This window comes from Plodia interpunctella, chromosome 4 (genome assembly GCF_027563975.2).
Source record: "Plodia interpunctella isolate USDA-ARS_2022_Savannah chromosome 4, ilPloInte3.2, whole genome shotgun sequence".
NCBI classification, from domain to species: domain Eukaryota; kingdom Metazoa; phylum Arthropoda; class Insecta; order Lepidoptera; family Pyralidae; genus Plodia; species Plodia interpunctella.
Window position 1 is genome coordinate 4,827,471 of NC_071297.1, and position 19,100 is coordinate 4,846,570.

General features: G+C 33.4%; 1 protein-coding gene across 2 annotated transcripts in view; it reads left to right on the top strand.

The window, feature by feature from the left end:
• rdgC (retinal degeneration C) overlaps nucleotides 1–19,100 on the top strand; it is a 47,774-nt gene that overhangs the window by 12,983 nt on the left and 15,691 nt on the right. For both annotated transcript variants that reach the window (XM_053744187.1, XM_053744188.1), the window contains exons 2-5: nucleotides 5,856–6,231; nucleotides 8,289–8,416; nucleotides 15,268–15,358; nucleotides 18,666–18,811. In XM_053744187.1, the coding sequence (XP_053600162.1) occupies nucleotides 6,009–6,231; nucleotides 8,289–8,416; nucleotides 15,268–15,358; nucleotides 18,666–18,811 (588 nt within the window). In that variant the 5' untranslated portion in view covers nucleotides 5,856–6,008. The remainder of the gene's footprint in view (nucleotides 1–5,855; nucleotides 6,232–8,288; nucleotides 8,417–15,267; nucleotides 15,359–18,665; nucleotides 18,812–19,100) is intronic.

Sequence of the window (19,100 nt, forward strand, 5' to 3'; positions counted from 1 at the left end):
CGTTATTATAAACGCTGAAAGCGTACAATCACGAGTTTTGTTCCATTAAAATGAGAGATGTTCGACGTAAAATTGATTACATCGAGATTAATCGGCAATTCGCACAATTTCCAAAGTGGAGCACGTTTTTATGATGGATGTACGTGGGAGCGTAACAAAGTGAATCCAGATAACTGCTCGCTGTAATGAGTTCAGGATAATGACTTGGGTTCGTGACGGTAACAAAAAATGCTGTAGTTGATGGGTTTACGTCTGTTTATTCTCAAATTCAAAGAAGAATTAAATATGTATTCATTATTTTTGAGAAAAAATCATATGATATTAAATGGCTCTTAGCTATAAGACTGTCATTTGTACTTCTTACTTATATTATAAATGTGAGTTTGTGAGGAAATATGTGCGTATGTATGTTTGTTACTCTTTCACGCAAAATCTACTGGACGGATTGTTATTGAAATTTGGTACACGCGGGTAGAATATAACCTGGAATAATACATAGGGTACTTTTTATCCCGAATTTCCCGAATAAACCAAAATATTGTTAAACTAGTACGGCTGACACAGTGGGCGAGGAACAATAACAAAACGTAGTTACACGACTTCATACACACGAGTCGCATGAGTTCCACTTCCCTTTTCAAACAAAACATTCAATATTCTCGTGAAATAATTGTCCAACATTAATTAATTAATCTCAGACTTTTTTTATTGCAAGTAATAGATCAATATAAATATCACAAATAGAATTTAGTTTTTTTTTTTAATTTTTCGAGTTTACCTTTCTGTTATACCGAGTTTACATCTGCATTAAATCTAAACAATTATATACGAAGAGTATACAATATTTACCTATTTTTTATATATACTCGTATATGTATATGTTACTAAGTTATAGTTGTAATAATCATATTACGGTATAAGTATCTATTTTATGTGAATTGCGATTTTAAAGTTGACGAACGTCGACGACTGAATCCGCAATACTTAATAACATTTTTAACGCGTAAATAAAAGGCAGATTATAAATTTTGATTTCCCCACAACCCGGCCAGCAATAAATAAATTTAACTGACTGGTGAAATGAAACCGCTTCTATCTGTGTCTGTGACCGGTGGACATTTTCATTTTGTAATTTAATACAATTTATGCCCTTTATGATGTATTAGCATTCGCCCTAATTGCACTAGACTTATCTAGATGTAAACAGTAGAGAATGTAGAGCCTGTTTACATACATTTATACATGGCGTAGCGTGCCTTGGAGGAGCCCTGTATCAAAATTAGTTGGCTCCCAAAAGAAAGGGAAAGATTTCTCACAAAAGAAACACATTGAAATAAATATTTATCGATTACTAGCTGTTATTGTGTATATGTGTTATTCCAGGTTACATTTTACCGCGTACTAAATTTCGCAACAATCGGTTTAGTAGATTTTGCGAGAAAGAGTAACAAACATACAATGCTTACAAACTTTCGCATTTATAATATTAGTACGATAAGTTAACCTTCTCTTAGAAAGTATTCACTTGCTAGGAGAATGTTTCCCACGTATAAGGGAATCACACAGTAACCGATGTAGGTTGTTGTCAATTTTAGGCGCACGATTAACCCGGAAAAAAGAATTTACTTTTTTGGCTTTTGTTATTTCTGAATTGAAAACTCAATAAGCACGTATTACAGTCTATTTTTGCGCTCCTCTATAGCTCGAAGGCTCCGATTCATTATAACAACCCCGTAACCGGTACAGAGTTTATCTTGTCTTGATTTTATTTATGCCACATTCGATATTTTTCTTCTTAGGCGTTTGCAAGAAGATATAGTTTGGACATATATTTGTGTTATTTGATAAATTTAAAACTGTTTGTTTATTGTATATATTTACAATTTCATTTTTGAGGCTTCATTAGATTTTTTATAATGTAGGTAGGTATATTTATGACATAACAAATAAAATGGTTTGTTTAGGCAAACCAATTACATGTCTATAAAACTTGGGTCGGTGCTTGCCAGAACTCACTTATCCGGCTATGTGTGTTGGAAAACAATGCGATTATGTAGAGTAGACCGTCCCATAATAATTTACCTAGTTGTCGAGCGGGGCACCTGAAAGCTAAACTGTAAATCACCGAAGGGTTGGATAATTTACTCCACAATGCAGGACAGTGTTTTCGACTATCACATAAAAGCCAGGACAGCACGTAACAAGTATATCTTTCGTAGTAGTTGTTATGAGTTTAGCAGACCGCTATTTCGTTCCAGTGCGCGACGCTTAACGATCGCCTTTTTATGTGCTTACACTCAGGATTTTGTGAGCACAGAAGTTTGTGTTTTAGTTAAGAATTCCATCACTGAATGAAGTATTTATTTACCCATAAAGTTTTCCAGATCGCACCGCGTCAAGTAACGGTAACTATGCCGTAACGGTAACGGTTATTTTATTCTATAAGTTTCAGTTTATAAAAACTATAATCTATTGAACGTTCATATACCTGTAGTACCAGTAGGAAATTATCGTGGAAACTTTGACGACAATCGATTTTCTGGATAATGACATCAGCCGATTAGTACAGTAGGTGAGCATTATAAACATTAATTTTCCGCGGAAATCCAGTGGTTATAGAAATAGAATGGCGCAGAAAATCAATGACCATTGGGTCTATTTCCAATTATTCAGTGACCTACTTCCTTGTGTTTTATAAATAGATGACATGATTTTCACCTCTCTCGATGAAGACAATAACGAAAACAAGTTGTTAAATTGATTAATGAAATTAAAAATTAGTAATTCTTCTGATTATGAACAATGTCATTAATAAATTATAATTTTCGTTATCTTCGAATACCTATGAAGAAGACTAATCGTTTTAAACTGGCAGTTGTAATTTTGCACGGTGTGTTACGCACTTTACCACTACCTAATTACGTAAGTACATTGGTCCGACCCCTTGAACGAACGACGTTCTTTTGATCCCTGAATTTTATGACTCCTCTGATCCCAGAATCTTGAAATTCTTTTTCATTGTTAACAAGCATGTTCACTACATGGTCACTAATAAGATGCAGTCGAGTAAACAGAGTTATTTGTTAACACTGTGCATATATTTTCTGCAGATTTTGTTGACGAAGCCAAATTAGTTTCCAAATAAATGTATGTCAAAAAAATTACATCTTTTTTGTGTTTATTCCCATACAAATAAATTGATTAGTTGATCGGACTTGAAATATGAAAATTGTATTTTGCTCTAACACTACAAATTTATTTATTTAAACTTTACTAAATAATATGAAATAATGTTATAAGAAAAATGTAAATATAAAATAGGCGATTAAATAAAAAGTTGTTCTTTTTTATTTTTCATCATCGGATATCTTTGGAAATGTTTTGAGTTTCATGTTGAGCACACAGTTGAGGGAATATTTGGCTGGTGTCCAAAGTGTCACTCTGTACGTATACATACCTACATATGTCACGTATACTAGAGAGGCAAGGGTCTGGTAAGCGCTTTGTGTACCGCAATTATAGAGATCGTATACGATCCTCGCTGTTTCCTCTGAGTGCCTCTTACGAAAGCCATCATCTTTAAAGGTCACGTGATTGATCGACGAAGTAGAGATAATCAGATTTGCTCCAATTCAGATATCAAACCTTTTAATGTCATGTCACCACCAAACAAATTACAATCAATAAATTCAATGAAGGCATGGAATAGTGTTTGAAAACTACTCATAAAAAGTAATTCAAAAAGTCACCTATGCAGCCGAAGGATTGTAGTATGATTATTTCATAAAATGTGTAGCAAGATGAGATTAAACCACCATAAAAATCAATTTTGAACTATTTCACAAATAAGTTCCTTAAGATTATGGGCGTTTTACATTACGGCATAAAGGTGATAATAATAAATAAATCTCGTAGCGATGCCTGTGCACGAATTTTCATTTACGTCGACTTCATTGACTATGCAATGTCAATCTTTTGCTAACATATTTCAAAAGTGGAAAGGATTTTTTTTCCATTCAATTTAGTTTAAATATATTTTGGCCACCATGTCACATCAGATTTATAAATCAAGAAGGTTTACTGAGGCTTTAAGTAACGAGATAGGGAAAGATGTATCGCAGCGTTTACGATCAAAGTCTTGGAAGCTTAAAGCGAATTTCATCAGAAAAACCTGTTCTTTGTTACGGCTAAATAAAGTTATTAGGGATAAATTCCAGCTTAAAAAGACGTATGTTTTTACTAGGCAATACATTTTACTGGATATCTATTTTATCTAAGAAAAAATACAATACGCTAGATCGGATTATCTCACTAGGATAAAAACACCCTCTTTGCGGGATAAATACGCATGGTTTCATAGCTATTAGTTAAAATACGAGTATGTGCCCAGTCCTGGATATAATAATATCGAATAAAATGTACAAAACATTATCACTTTTATCTGCTCACTGGGTACTTTAAATGTTCTATGATTCAAATGGATAGAATCTCCAATACTTGTTTTAATCGAAGCTTTTAGACTTGCCTGCTCTGATTTCACGTCCAGAAGGAAAGGTAATAAGACAAAGAGTAGCAATTTAATCCTGAATACTCTGAGATAAAAGGAAAGCCTTTGTCTCTATTGGAGTGTGGGCAGGAAATGTACACACTTAGTATAAGATTAAGACAGTCATGTAGGTATGATGGAATCTGTGTCACAACCAATGAATAACGTAGCTTGTCGTAAAATTATTATCAGCATATTTACATTACGAGTGTTTGACGTTAAAATGTAACAAATTTTAAAATATTTTAGTATAACACCTGCTTTTCCTGTGAACAACATGAGCGATTTTAACCAGCACGGGAGCCCTAGGGAAATAAAATAAACGAACCGTCGTTGTCGACCGCCATTCAGTCTGGCAGCCTGATAACCCAAATTGAAGCAAGGCTTTTAGGGTTCCCTGTATAAAGGAACAAAAAAAAAAACAGAACCCTTATGGGATCACTCGTGCGTCTGTCTGTCCGTCAGTCTGTCACAGCCAATTTGCTCCGAATCTACTTGACCAAATCGGGTGAAATTTGCAAATTTGCCAAAATAAATTACTTTAAAACCAATTTAGGTGTGATAGCTTACAAACCAAAAAGTGCATTGTTTGTAGAATACAGGAAAACTTATAAGAATTTAATGAATTGTACGGAATCCTCTTCATACGAGTTTAACTGGCACTTGACCGGTTTTATTCTGAGGTTCATTGAATCGTTGTGTAAATTGGTTATTGTATTCCAAGTTCCCTATTGCTCCTCGAGGGCAGTCAATATCCTTGACAAATCAAAATCAAGAAGCGAAATCAAAAGAACTTACGATGATAATACTATGCTATCTTGTTTTACATTTGTAAGAGGGACTAAACTTAAGGATAATGAAGTTTAAATACTTTTTCATGTCATCAGTAATATTTACTGGTGTATCAACCACTAAAGAAGTGGAATAATCATATTTATTAAAACGTGTAAACATGTCTTTTGCGTGGGAGGTTGTATTGATTTTCCCGATTTACGTGTCTTTAGACTGATGTTCCATTAATGTGTTAGTCCTTCCTCAACTGGCGGCACTCGGGTCTGCACGCGCGCTAGCTATAATTCGTCTTCATATAGTTCTATACCGACATCAATTATTTCACCCTAATTCTCGATAGGGTTTCTTAATATATTGACTTGTTCCACTCTCCCCGGTGTTTTTCTGACCTCGCGTTTATTACCCAATCATCCAGAAATACTTAAAGAAATATTAGTTAAACTATAACAAAATAAACTAACTATGTAAATCTTTTTATTTTAATGAATTTTAACATCTTGTTTTTATTTGTTGACAGTTGCGTTCCCAGTCGCTGTGACTGGTGATGTCCCATCTTCAACACTGTTGAGTCGAGCCAGCAATCATCATTCCCAAGTCACGGCAGAAGACGCCACGATGTACGCGGAAACGAAGAGATAAGAAATATAAAAAAAAAGACAAGAGCCCCACGATGTTTTCCCTGGCCGAAGGTTGTGGCTGCGTCAGTTTCCGAGGGCGGAAGGCTAGATCTTTGGGAGACGACTCGTCGTCATGCCGTAGTTCAGAGATCGAGCAAGAAGTTCCGAAAAAGCTGGGAAGAAAGGTGCTTAATGGAGAATGTACCATGAAGGCTCTTGCACCTTTTCTTAAGTTCTGGAGGAGAGACGACGTTAGCATGACGAAAGCGGAAAGAAGTAAGTATACATAAGTATATATACGAATAAGAAAAGATTTTGTTTTGTTTCTAATATTGAAAAGATGCGTATCAGATACAGCAATGAAATTAATCTTGAGCTCCTTATATGCAAATGCTAAACGAGGAACTCGGGAAACCAAATTTCCTTATCTAAGGGACAGAATTGTGTTTCATAAAGGTAGATAATAACTGTTCAAGGTTAAGGAATGCAAATTGGATCTAACTCAGTCTTACATTACCTACTTGAATATACATGGAGTTCGGTACAAATCCTATGTGCCAACCAAGTTACCTCATTAATGTCATTACATTTCGTACCATTGTACATCCTTAGAGCATATGTAATAAAATTCCTTCGTATAAAATTTAATGCCGGAAGTTTGTGGGCGTATTCGTATTTAACGTTACTCTATTTCTCTGAAACTGGCAAACCTTTTACCTTATGTTAATAAATAAATAAATAAACAAATAAATAAATGAGGACAAACCACACATACAATTAATACAATTTCAAATGTATGGTCATCCGCTTACAGTCGCCTTAATTAACACTGTTCAAGGAAATGGTTAATTGCTGTAACCTTAACTTAGGTAAATCTGTTTAGGGTAGGTAATGTTACGAGTAAAATATATGAGCAGTGTGAGTAGTGAAACATTTCATGTTTCATTTATCAAGTGCGTCATCCTTATGACGATTCAAGTTTCATGAAATCATGTCTTTATAGATATACAATTTCGCAAAATAAAAGTATTTTTAAATTTGAAAATCGTTTAAGCAGCGTTTTCTGGAGATAAGTGACTTTTATATCATTTGTTCTCCATTGACACTACGGCCCTCTTATTGGCTATTAACCTAGATACATTATTGTGTTGGTCGTCCTAGCCTAGGTTAAATTTGCATATAGTTATAAAATTATGATTACAAGACAACCTTAGACCGCTCACAAGTGACTTGTTTTAATTGTGCCTATTTAAATATCTACCATATAAATGTGACGTAGGTCGTAGGTAGACTAAATATTTATTATATATACAGTATTACATTATTTTGGTTTGATAGTTTAATAACTTTGTAAATTTACCCGGGTGCTTTTGACAAATTGTATTACTAACTTCAAGTAAAACTATCCTTTAACTCTATATCAAATTTAAACACACTTTATACAACCCTTGTTGTAGATATATAATTATGTAATAAATATTGCCATGCATACAAAACGAGTGAGAGAATAAAAAGCAGATTGGAATCAAGTCACGTATTATATAACGACGTATAAGAAAATAGGTGTTGGTACTCTTGGTTCTAATGTATACAGAAATACTCTTTTAAACGGTGGTTTTTACATTTAGCTAGTATTAGCATTTTCATTCGATTTAATGTATTTAATTTTTTTAATTTTGTAGAGTTGGTATAATTGTTTAAAAAGAAATAAACAAAGGAACTGAATGTCAAATGTGGAAAATCTGGCGGTAATAGCTAAAAGAAATATATTCAGTAATGATGCTTCAAGTAAAAACGGTGCTTACATTTTACTACGGAAATTTTAGCAAATGTGCTTTCTTCTTCCGTTGCTCGGTACGCATCTCTCGGTACTTCTACACAATATGTTTTCTAAATTCAGGAGAAAATTGTTGCGAAACTCATATCTCTCACACATTTTTGAATTGAGTTTTGTGTTAACACGGGTCTTGTCGTGGTTCAAGTATCACTATCATTTGAATTTAACTTAATCATATTACCCTCTTGTGAGTAGAAAAAGTAGAATTGTTTTGTGAATTTTGTCTTTTTTCCAGACCCTTAATTTTGCTTTATTTTCCAATGGCTTTATAGTCACAATTGTCTATTACACAAATAATGGCTTTACAGAAGATTGCGTATAAATAAAATATTTACGGCTATCTTTGAAAAAAAAAAAGTTGGATTGAGAAAAATTGTGTCGTTGATAAGCACAAAATTATTTTAGTTCAAAAGGTTTAAATTTAATAACTACATAAAGCATATATTTTTTTAGTTTACTTGAGTAAAAAAGTGGTTACAATTTGATTTAATTTCAGCTATGAAGGCGGCCATCTTGATCCAACAGTGGTATCGGCGGTACTTGGCGCGGATGGAGGTGCGCAGGCGCTACACCTGGACCATATTCCAGAACATCGAATATGCTGGGGAGCAGGATCAGGTTAAAGTAAGTTAATTAGTCTTTTTAAACTATAGTTAATTCATACTAAAACTTTTTAAATTCGGACGATGCATATTCAGCGATTATTAAATTATTATTATTAATAATTATTATTTTATAGAATCAACAGGTAACGACAAAATGCTTAAAAGCTGCCCGGTGTAATTAGTGTATAAATATATATATTTATATACCAAGTGATTAATCATAACATTGTTAAAAATGCCCGGGCATTTTGAATATGGACAAGCAATTTCAGGTGAAATATTACTGATTGAATCATCAAATTGATCACATTGCCCCGACCGACATTATGAATATTGTTATGCGGCTGTTGGCCAATCATTTGAGAGATTTGTTATAATAAGAAGTACCTACCTATGTTTATTTGGGTTTTCAATTAATCACTTGGTTCGTTATATATATCATCACTATTATTATTATAGTATTATTATATTATTATATAACATAATATAATACAAAGTCGCTTTCTCTGTCCCTATATAAGGATATAGGGACAAAATTCGTTGCATAGTTTTAAAGATTTAAGCAAACATAAGGATGTATGCATAATTAATAAATTAATGCTTGTGGTGCAAGCGTCTCTTCGAATGGAAAGCATGGAGTCTAAAACGTCCTCGGAGAAGACCACAAATGCGGCGAAAAGACGACGTGAAGAAGATAGCCGGCTCCTTCCCTTATTAAGTTCTCTGTATCCAAATACAGAGAACTTAATAAGGGAAGAAATGGTAAAATGGAAAAGGTTGAAGGAGGCCTACACCAAGGTGGTTGAAAAAGGCTAAAGAAGAAGCGATGCTATGATATACGTTATTAAAATTGAACAAATCTGTGTGTCGTTGACTGACTGTAATCTGTGTGTTGTTGACTGTCGAATTACTCTCCATCCGGCAGTTGTTAGTGATTGATTGCGTCAATTCTTTCTAACTGTGTGGAAGTCATTGATGAGTCACATTGAAAAATCCACATCTGGTTTAAAAACAAACTATGCCTTACGTCGCGCACCCACTGAGCATTTTTTGAACCCTGCTGTGACCTGCTGTACCTATAATGTGAAATTTCTCGAGCCCTACAACGTCTCTTAATTACCACAAAAAATGAATGATAAATGACACGGAAATACCTTTTGTTTCATTTTTACGGAGGTAATAAGCTTACACCACAGCCTCCCTTAGCTTCATTATGTTGTGGCAGTATTGTTCCTTCCCTTCGTACATGCGTATGCATTCCCAACTATTACTTACAATGCGGTTTGAGACAACTTTTTGTGACGTCCTCTTCTGGATAGAAGAATCTTTTAGACCACTTTTTGTTTCGCCCGGTTATAGTAATGCTCGCTTCGTATAAGAATATCCCGTCCATCAACCAGTGGATGAGTGGACGGGGCGGAGGTGTCGAATTAAACAAAAAAAAGTAAATCTTTAGGTAGGTAAATAACGGTTATCTGAATGCATTTTAAATCGAAAACGTGATGTCTAGAAAATGTTTTTGACATTAGAAAAAGTATCTGGTTTATAACTAGTTGAAAAATGGAAGATTTATTTTATTAAACTAAATAGGTAGGTATGTAACCATTTATTTGGCTACGAAGTTGCTATAATTAAAAGCTAAATTCATTAATGATAATGCATTTATGTCTCGAAGTCTTACGTCAAATGTGCGTTTAATTTCATGATTACAAATTAGGCAAATAATATAATGCCTAGCCTGTATGATTATCCTACACATGGTCTGGTTGGCAATGTTTGTATAGACTTTATCGATTCTGCAATCGTTAAACACTGTCCAGGTGCTAGAGAATCTCGAGCATGTAATAATAAAATGTAATGTGTTCAATGATTTATTGTCTCAATTTTTCTTTCGCATTTCATTATTTTAGGAAAAATCACAATGGACAGAGAAAACATAAATTTCATTTTGTCAGAATAAAAATTGTTTACAATTTACATAAGCTTTATTTATTTTAGCATGGATCCAACTTAGAAGCGGTGGGTATCTATTTTTGAAGTATACTTCATTTTTGAAGCGTTTATTTTACTAGCGATCTAAATAAATACATAAGGGTAGTGCTTGTCCGGGTAAGGGTAATTATATTACAACTTCATTTTGAAGCAGATATACTCGTATTTAATCGATAATATTATATACATTATTATTATATACCCAAACTAGACAGCTTGGATGACAATACATTTTTATATGGTGTAATACTTATGGTGCACCTAAGATCGGCTCCCAGCGAGGTGGCTTCAGTTCCGATGGCAATGCACTATTGTGATAAGCAAAGATGCTGATCTTTGCTTATCACAATAATGCACGCTTTACTACACGGACATGATATTTTTGTCAAGCGTTGAATGACAAAATCTCTCTGATGACAATAAAAAGCTTTTTTAAAAGTTATATTCTTGTAGAAAACTTATTCTGTTATTTGATTGCTCTATTTGTTAATTTGTTTTTAAGAGTGCAAGCTTTTGTTAAAATAAGCGTGTGGAAAATACGACAAAGAAAACATTCCAACGTGTGTTTTTCAAGACTTTCCAGTTTATCAAAGCAATACCGACTATCTATTACAAGAATAACAGAACTTATGGTAATATTGAATACTCGGAGAGAGCATAATACCTTCACACAAATGAGCAATGCGGTTTAATTAATACATTACTCGAAGTGATTGCTACCCCTCTTCTGCTTCAAGGTCGGTTTCATTCCGACAGCTTGTGAGAATAGTTGTCGACGTATTCAGATATTAATATAGGGATGTCCCGGAAGTTTCCTGCTGATGTTTCTGTCACCATCCACTATGAACTCCATCGAATAAAAATGTCAAATTTCTACATAAATGGATGGAGCAGAGCCCTTTCATAACAACTTGATGACCATAATTTATGTCATTAATATCAATTGTGAGAAGCGAAAACAACTACTATTACATTTTTTTCACATTTAGCAGTCCAATTTTAACATATTTTAAAAAAGATTTACAAAATTATTCAAAAGCCGGACAAGTGAGACATTATACGTACTATTTATTGTATGCAAAAATATGGTATTTCGTATCCATGAACGTAAAAAATACACTTAGCTCCAACATAGCTTTATTGAAAATACAAATTATAAAAGGGAGGTGTTCTACAAGCGAAGTGAATGGAATGAATCAGTACTTTTGTTTCACAGCCGGCGGCGGCTTTGCATCGCCCGCAAAAAACCATGAAAACTGGATTCTTTATTCATTTCTTTACGGATAAACGGATAACAGAAATGGCTTGTCATAGAAGAAAACGGCTATCGTTTCAATAAGCTTTATAAAAGATACTTTGTATCTCGACTATAGGCAATATGAGAAGCTTAGTGGTTGTTCGCATCACACAGGTGTTTTTTTATATGTTTGTGACAAAAGATATTTATTGATCAGATACATCAATGATATTTATTTTTAATTACTTATACCATTTCATTAAGTTAAGAAAAGATACTAATAAATTGCATTTTAGCAGTTTTCTATGATTGTTATAATAATTTATGTGGTGGGGACTAGCGAGTAATTGTAATAAATCGAATATGCAAGCCTCAATTTCAATATAATTGGATATGTCGAAATATTACATGATAACGTAAATTTAGTCCGCGAAATCGTGACAATAATTATTTTTGGGCCCAATTTATTATAAAATGAATGAAGCTGTTCAACAAATAAGTGAACAAATTACACTTTCTGTCTTAGTGATTAATGGTGCTCAATAAATTTAATTTAGTAAAAGGCGTCGTCAGAATCTGAAATACAAATTATTCAAGATGGCGTTCTGTTTAAACCGAGATTTAGACCAATTTATATATAAATGAAATACCTAAGTAACACGCATAAATAATTAAGAAACACACGTTAGTTAGCCCTAAAAGTTTATGTAAGGGTTTCTTGCGGTGTGGCAGTTGTAGATGACAGCCCTACAACCGATAACAACTGTCGCCAAATGCCTAAGCGATATGGTTGTGACGAAAATAATCATTAATTTTCTATATGTGAAATGTATTTTTACTCGTAAATTACTGAATTTTTTTAAAATAATATATATATATATGGAAACGATTATTATTATTTATTATCCTTGGATATCAGAGGACGACCATTTCTCCGTATGGGCTGCATCTCGCCTACAAGCACCTAGAGCTCAAGTGATCTTACTGTCCACTCAAGTGCAGTCCCGTAATGCACGCTATTCACAAGACAGTACAATTAATACTCTGACACATTGGTAACCTTAGCCCTGTTATTCTCAAGATACTGTTGCATTTGTAAACATACTAACGACTGATTCTTGACTTCGTGTCGATTTAATACGTTATTAGACTATTATACCATACCTATTCATATCATAAGATTATAGTTATATCACATCATAAAGAATTCTGCCCGCGCAAATATTTTATTTAAATAACTTAATTTTATAGTGATATTTCGAGGTTAATCGATGAATAAAATTTATTCGACGTCTTGGAATGCCATCTGACACACAGTGCTCAAATTATATTAATATTCAGTATGTCACGTTAGATGCGAAATCACATCACTGAATATCTTGTGGCTTTACAATATTAGATGATTATGATGTGAGGTTTGGAGTCAATTTAATGTAGTTCGTGAAGAAACACGTCGCTTCTATTGATTCACGACTCACTGAGCATTTCATTCCGATTATTTGATTTCAGTGAACAAAGCCATGCATGCACGTTGGATGATCGTGATATGTCAGCCTCGGTAATATAACTAGTTATAGACAGTAATTAATCAATTTTTGGAGAAAAATATTTGGAGATACAAAGTATTTAGTTTAATTTTATTTCAGTAATAAATAAATTGTCTACCAATTTATTTATTACTGATAATGCCGGTTCCACACTATCGGCAAACGGTTCACCAAATTTTGCGGTATCGACGTACATTTCTGGATTTTGCCTTGCGGTAAACAGAAATTCTCATATAAATTACGTAATGTTTGTGTATTCGCGTCGGCAACGATGTGATTATAATTAGGTATATTTAATGCTCAGTAAATCCAGCCTTAATTTCGAGTAAATGTAAACTATTGCATTTATATCTATTATCTAGACAGATCACTATCAGTCTGGATAATAGCATGTACAGTGGACAATACATCAACCTACCCAAATTCATTGCAAATTTGCCGTTATTACATCGGCATAGAGGTTGGGTCAATGAACCGTCCATGTAGGGTTCAACTTGACATACGGTCGACGGTACTGCAATATGTCCCAGACAGTCTAGCCTTAGAATGCATGAGCGGTAGGCTGGTGGTAAGCACCAACACGTTGACCATTGACCAGCGAAGCGGCTGCACAATCATGCGCATGAAATAGCACATGCGGCTGCGCAATCACGCGTATTAATAATCCCTCCACTTTGTTATGGGGAAAATTTAGTAACGTGTACGGCAATTGTAGAACTACATCCATATGTTAAAAGTATTAATTAAGAACATAATTTACTAATGAATTTCATTGAAAGTTGCAGAGAAAAGCGTTTTATTTTTTCGTACCTAGCTAGCTGAGTAACTAAATACTATAATGTATTGCTTACATATTTTAGACTTGACACTTTCAGTGTATACCGAAGGTCGCGTGGCTAATAATTAAATTTGGAAAAAAAATTGTAAGTATCCTACTAATAGGTATTGTAAATTTGAAAGTTTGTGAGAATGTTTGTTTTTAACTCTTTCACACAAAATCTACTGCACCGATTGTTATGAAATTTGGGACGCGTAGAATACCTATAAGTAATGTATTTTTTATCCCAAAATTAAGATAATCTATGTATATAAAAGCGAAAAACACTCACTTACTCACGTATCACAAAATCTCGAAAACTATTGAGCCTATGAAGATGAAATTTGGCAGGAAGGTAGATTGTGAATAGGAGACATCCGCTAAGAAAGGATATTTCGAAATTCCATCCCTAAGGGGGTGAAATAGGGGTTGCCAATTTGTATGAAACTTCGACATTTTTGAAGTGAGACACATGAAATGTTTTATTTAAATTTGTAGTTGGTAATCTATATATAGTTAGTAAAATATAACTAGATTTTGAAAATTGCATCTCAATTGGGAAACGACTTCTGGAAAACTGAAATCCACGCGTGCGAAGCCGCGGGCAAAAGTTACTAAATTATAATTTCTATGAAAATAGAGCCCAGGGCTTCACTTGTCAAAAATATTAATATTTTTTTAAAACTAATTAATATTTTTTTACTTGTGTACTAACGCAAGTATATACTTATCTCCTTTCACATTTCCTTTAATTCGTTCAAACTTTATACGTATTTTCCCGATGCCGTGATGTTTATAACCATTATAGTGTATGTAATGAGTCACAATAACCTTTACTACTTATGGAGCGTGTAATACTTTCACATAATTTCATAATGTGGTGTGATAAAGTTGACTTCGGGTTACTTTTTTATGTTAATCTACCTAAAATATGAGCACCTACTTGTTGTTTTAGTCATATTATAATAATATTTTAATATTTTAGTAAAAAAAAATTAACATGGTTTCGTCATCTTTTGATATTGTGAGTAAAATTAAACGTCTCGAAATAGATATATACAAAACGGTTATATTATTATCTTCAGTAGTGGTTACTATGTGACTGTATAATAAACAAATCACATAATTTTATAAATTAGGTATCTAACACGAATTCCTAAAAAGGAGAACAAAAAAAAGTCTACAATCATCATTAAGTAAACCCGATTTCAAATTTTATTTGGGTTTTGCGTATCCTATTGAATTTGTTTTATCATTGTTGTTTCATTTGTTCACAGCTGTATAATTTTTTCAACGCACTGCTTAGTCACATGAGGGACACCAGCGGTCGAGTTTCCTCCGAGAGGACATCGAGGACGGCTTCTGTATGTAAGTAATCTTTTTTTTTTATAATTTCACTTTTCAACTAAGAAATAGTCGTCTGTCTTTTAGGTTGTTTTATGATTATTTTTACTAAAACATTAACGGATTATCAACTGCCACCAACAATAATAAGATATCCTCAGGTGAAAATCCAATATTTATTCTAGCCGTGGTTAGTTAATTTAGTAGAACAAAGCTGCTTTTAAATAAACTTTTTACGTCGCAGAGTAAAATAAAAGTAATTAATTTATTAAGTAAAATAATATCACTGCTAAGGGAAAATACGTTTATTTAATTAAGAATGGAATGGGAAGTTTTACAATGTTAACTGTGATGTATGTAGAAGTAGGACACAATAATTATGCAGCACAACTGCATAAATAGTGCATGCATGCAGTTATATGTGCAATGCGCTTAATCAATGTCGCAGTCAGTAAAGGATTGTTTATCTACGTGACTATATTTGACAATAATTATAATTGGGTTTTAAACGATTTCTTAGTCATTATTATTAAAAACATAATGCTGGCTATACTTATGTATACCGCGAAACAGTTCGACGAACTTAGCAGATCTGCATACATTGCTGGTTTTCTATAGCGGTAAATAATAGCTCTCATTCAAACTACGCAATGTTTATGCATTCGCGTCAGTACCTGCCTGAGTACATGTTAGTGATTAGCGGCATAAGATTTTGGGGCCGTATTAGCGCGCAGCATCGGCATTGCACTGAATATAGCTTATTATACAATATTTCAAAAACAATACAATATTGTGTGGAAACATTAACAATTAGTATCTCAATCAATTCTCAATCTCAATTAGTAAAACAATTAGTATCATCAACAACAATTAGTATCTCGTATATATTTTATAGTTACCAAAATTTTGTGATTTATAGAAATAAGTACAATACTGAAATTCGCGAACGCGGAATTTTAACGCGATATATACGCCCACGTGAACGACCAGAGACTGATATGGATTGACTGAAAATTGGATTATTTTTTGCTTTTCTTCCCAAAATCCTCAAAATGCTACACGTGTGCTAAAAACTTGTAAGGTAAGAGAGTTTATTTCGAACAAATATAGTAGATTCGTTCTCTTCAATTTTTCAAACTTCGAATTGTTCGTAAAAGAAAACTTTGTAGTGAGCGGAGGAAAACTAACGTTACCTACATTTTATTTTAAAAAAGAAACGGCTATTTGACTAGCACACCATTTGGTACATTATTCCTTTGTGTAAGACACGTTGGAATACAAAACATTTGTTTTTCTCTTTTTTTATGTTAAAAAAGAGAAAAACAAATGTTTTGTATTCATGTAATGTGAAAGTTAATAACATTTCTTCTTACTTTGGTTTCAGTTCTGTGATGATGAATGACTTGTTTTTTTTCGACCCCTTTATACCATTATAGAAACATTTGTAAAACCTCTAAAACACCCATTTGATTATTTTTGTTAAAAAGCGTTCATGCCAAATTTTAAGTCGCAGTTGAAAGCAGTTGAATTTTAAAAAAATTGATCACTACGTGATCATATAAAGATACAATCCAAATTTCAAGCTCAGCTTTTATAAATGAATTAATCAATGAATGATTCTTTCTCGTCTTTATATTTTTCACCTAAATATTCGGTACATTTTAATCTCTTGAGCACTACTAGTAATGTGTTTATAATAAATACTATGTCACATGGCTTTGCACCAGGAAAAAATTTAGGATTGTTCTTTTTCAAATAGGACCAGTAGTTTCAGAAACTAGCGAGTTCAAACAAATGGCAAATTGCAAACGACAAAGTTTTTATCTTCGAGCCCGTAGTATGAGTTGTCATCAACTTCTCTGAACAAGAATAATAAAACAAGCAAAAAACAAAAATATTGAGTATCCGAAGAAAACGCCATCTCTTTATTAATACAATAAAGTATATAAACTTTTATCTGTATATATTTACGGATTTATAATATTTAGGATCACCATACATACATACATTTACCTAATAGATTTGTGGACTTTCACGGAAAAATCACGGAAAATAGTGTAACTCAAAGATCCGAATACGAAAATGGCGAAGTTGACTTAAATGCGGGGTAGGAACGCGTAGGCTTCGAAATCTTATTCTATGCGAACCTGACGCACACTTTTGTCCACTGATTTTAGATAGTCATCCTATACTTAACTCTACCCAGCCTAACGAATTAAATAACATGACATACTCAATTATTCGTGTAAACTGTTATATGAAACCCCATTTGCAAATGACGCCGGGGAAATTTAATTTATTCTAGCTATTCTAGTTTTATTTCTTTTGTGTCAGTTGTCCTCGGGTTGGTATTTAGTGTTTCCACTTTTCCCCTTCCCCTGAGTGACGGGCTGCAGGCACGCAATTCTGCGGTTCTTTGCTCTTGTCAACAGACTAATTATATACACACAGAATACAGAAAGGATATTTCTTTCTGTTTTATATCAATTACTTCTATACTTACTCTTACTTCTGTTAGTCTACGCATTCTTTATATAAATCAAACCTTTTGTGACTATAACCTTTCAATCCGTAGGCAAGTCTAGAGGTCCAGCTATTCTCGGAATTTTACCACTTCCATGTTCGACCTTTAATAGGTATGCAATAAAATATGTTTTTCTTACAAAAACTTGGCTGGACATGTGGGCGTTCAGTGTGAGACTGAGACTATGTACTTATCAACTGATAATCATAATGTGCACAATCAAAAGTAGTGGGCACAAATACTAAAATGTATACAAGGCCTTTCATTTCATGTTTCCATATGAATAAAAAATAACTTTATATTGGTGTTAATAATTAGTCGCAACGGAAGTCAATAAAAGATAATCCAATTGTGTTACTGTACACCATCTTCAACTTTTAACGTGTTTGTAGCTATGCTTCACTAACTTTTGACGCGAAGAATTGTTAGATACTTACCTACGATAATTCAGTGGGAAACTGGGAATTTATAGTCGCCGCCCCTGGAAGTTCACCGTTCGGGAAATAACTTCCGGCGCAGAATAAACGAAGTAGGTATGTCGGATATAAGACAAGTTGATTATATAATATAGGTATAGCCCTTATAGGTATTACTTACTACATAGGCACCTGTGTAATTCAAGGTGTTTCTTTAGGGCAAATCTTGCCTAATTTTACAACTTATTTTATATATAAATATGTTAGCATGTATTTATAATTTTATAAAATAAGGCTGTACTAGAGATTCATAGACAAATAGGTACTTGAAATTTTAAACCTCTTCCTTGCCTATTATTTGGAGTCTATTTACTAAATATAAATGTTTTAGTGGAGCAAGTGTTTTCGGAGGAGTCTGACGAGGGTGGAGGCGTGGACGAGACTGCTCCCCCCAAGTCCTCCCGAGGCCCCGACATCGAGTTCCCACTTCAACGAAAGGATATCGACTTGTTGATCGAAACTTTCAGGAAGAAAAAGGTATCTTCTAAAGCCGTAAAGTCCTTGAAGCAATTTTATTACAGTAGTCACTCAGATCGAAACTTTTAGACAATTTTACTCAGTTGCGAAAAAATTCGTATGTTTCTTTTTACTTTTTACAATTTAAAACAAATTAAAAATATTCTAATGTCATAAACTTGACAACGTTTTACGGTTATTATCTAATAACTCAACGTCGCTTTGTGTGGTGGATTCGATTTTACCATTAAACCAGTTTTCATCACTTTCAAACACCTGCTACTATTAAAATTGAACATAAAAAGAAATG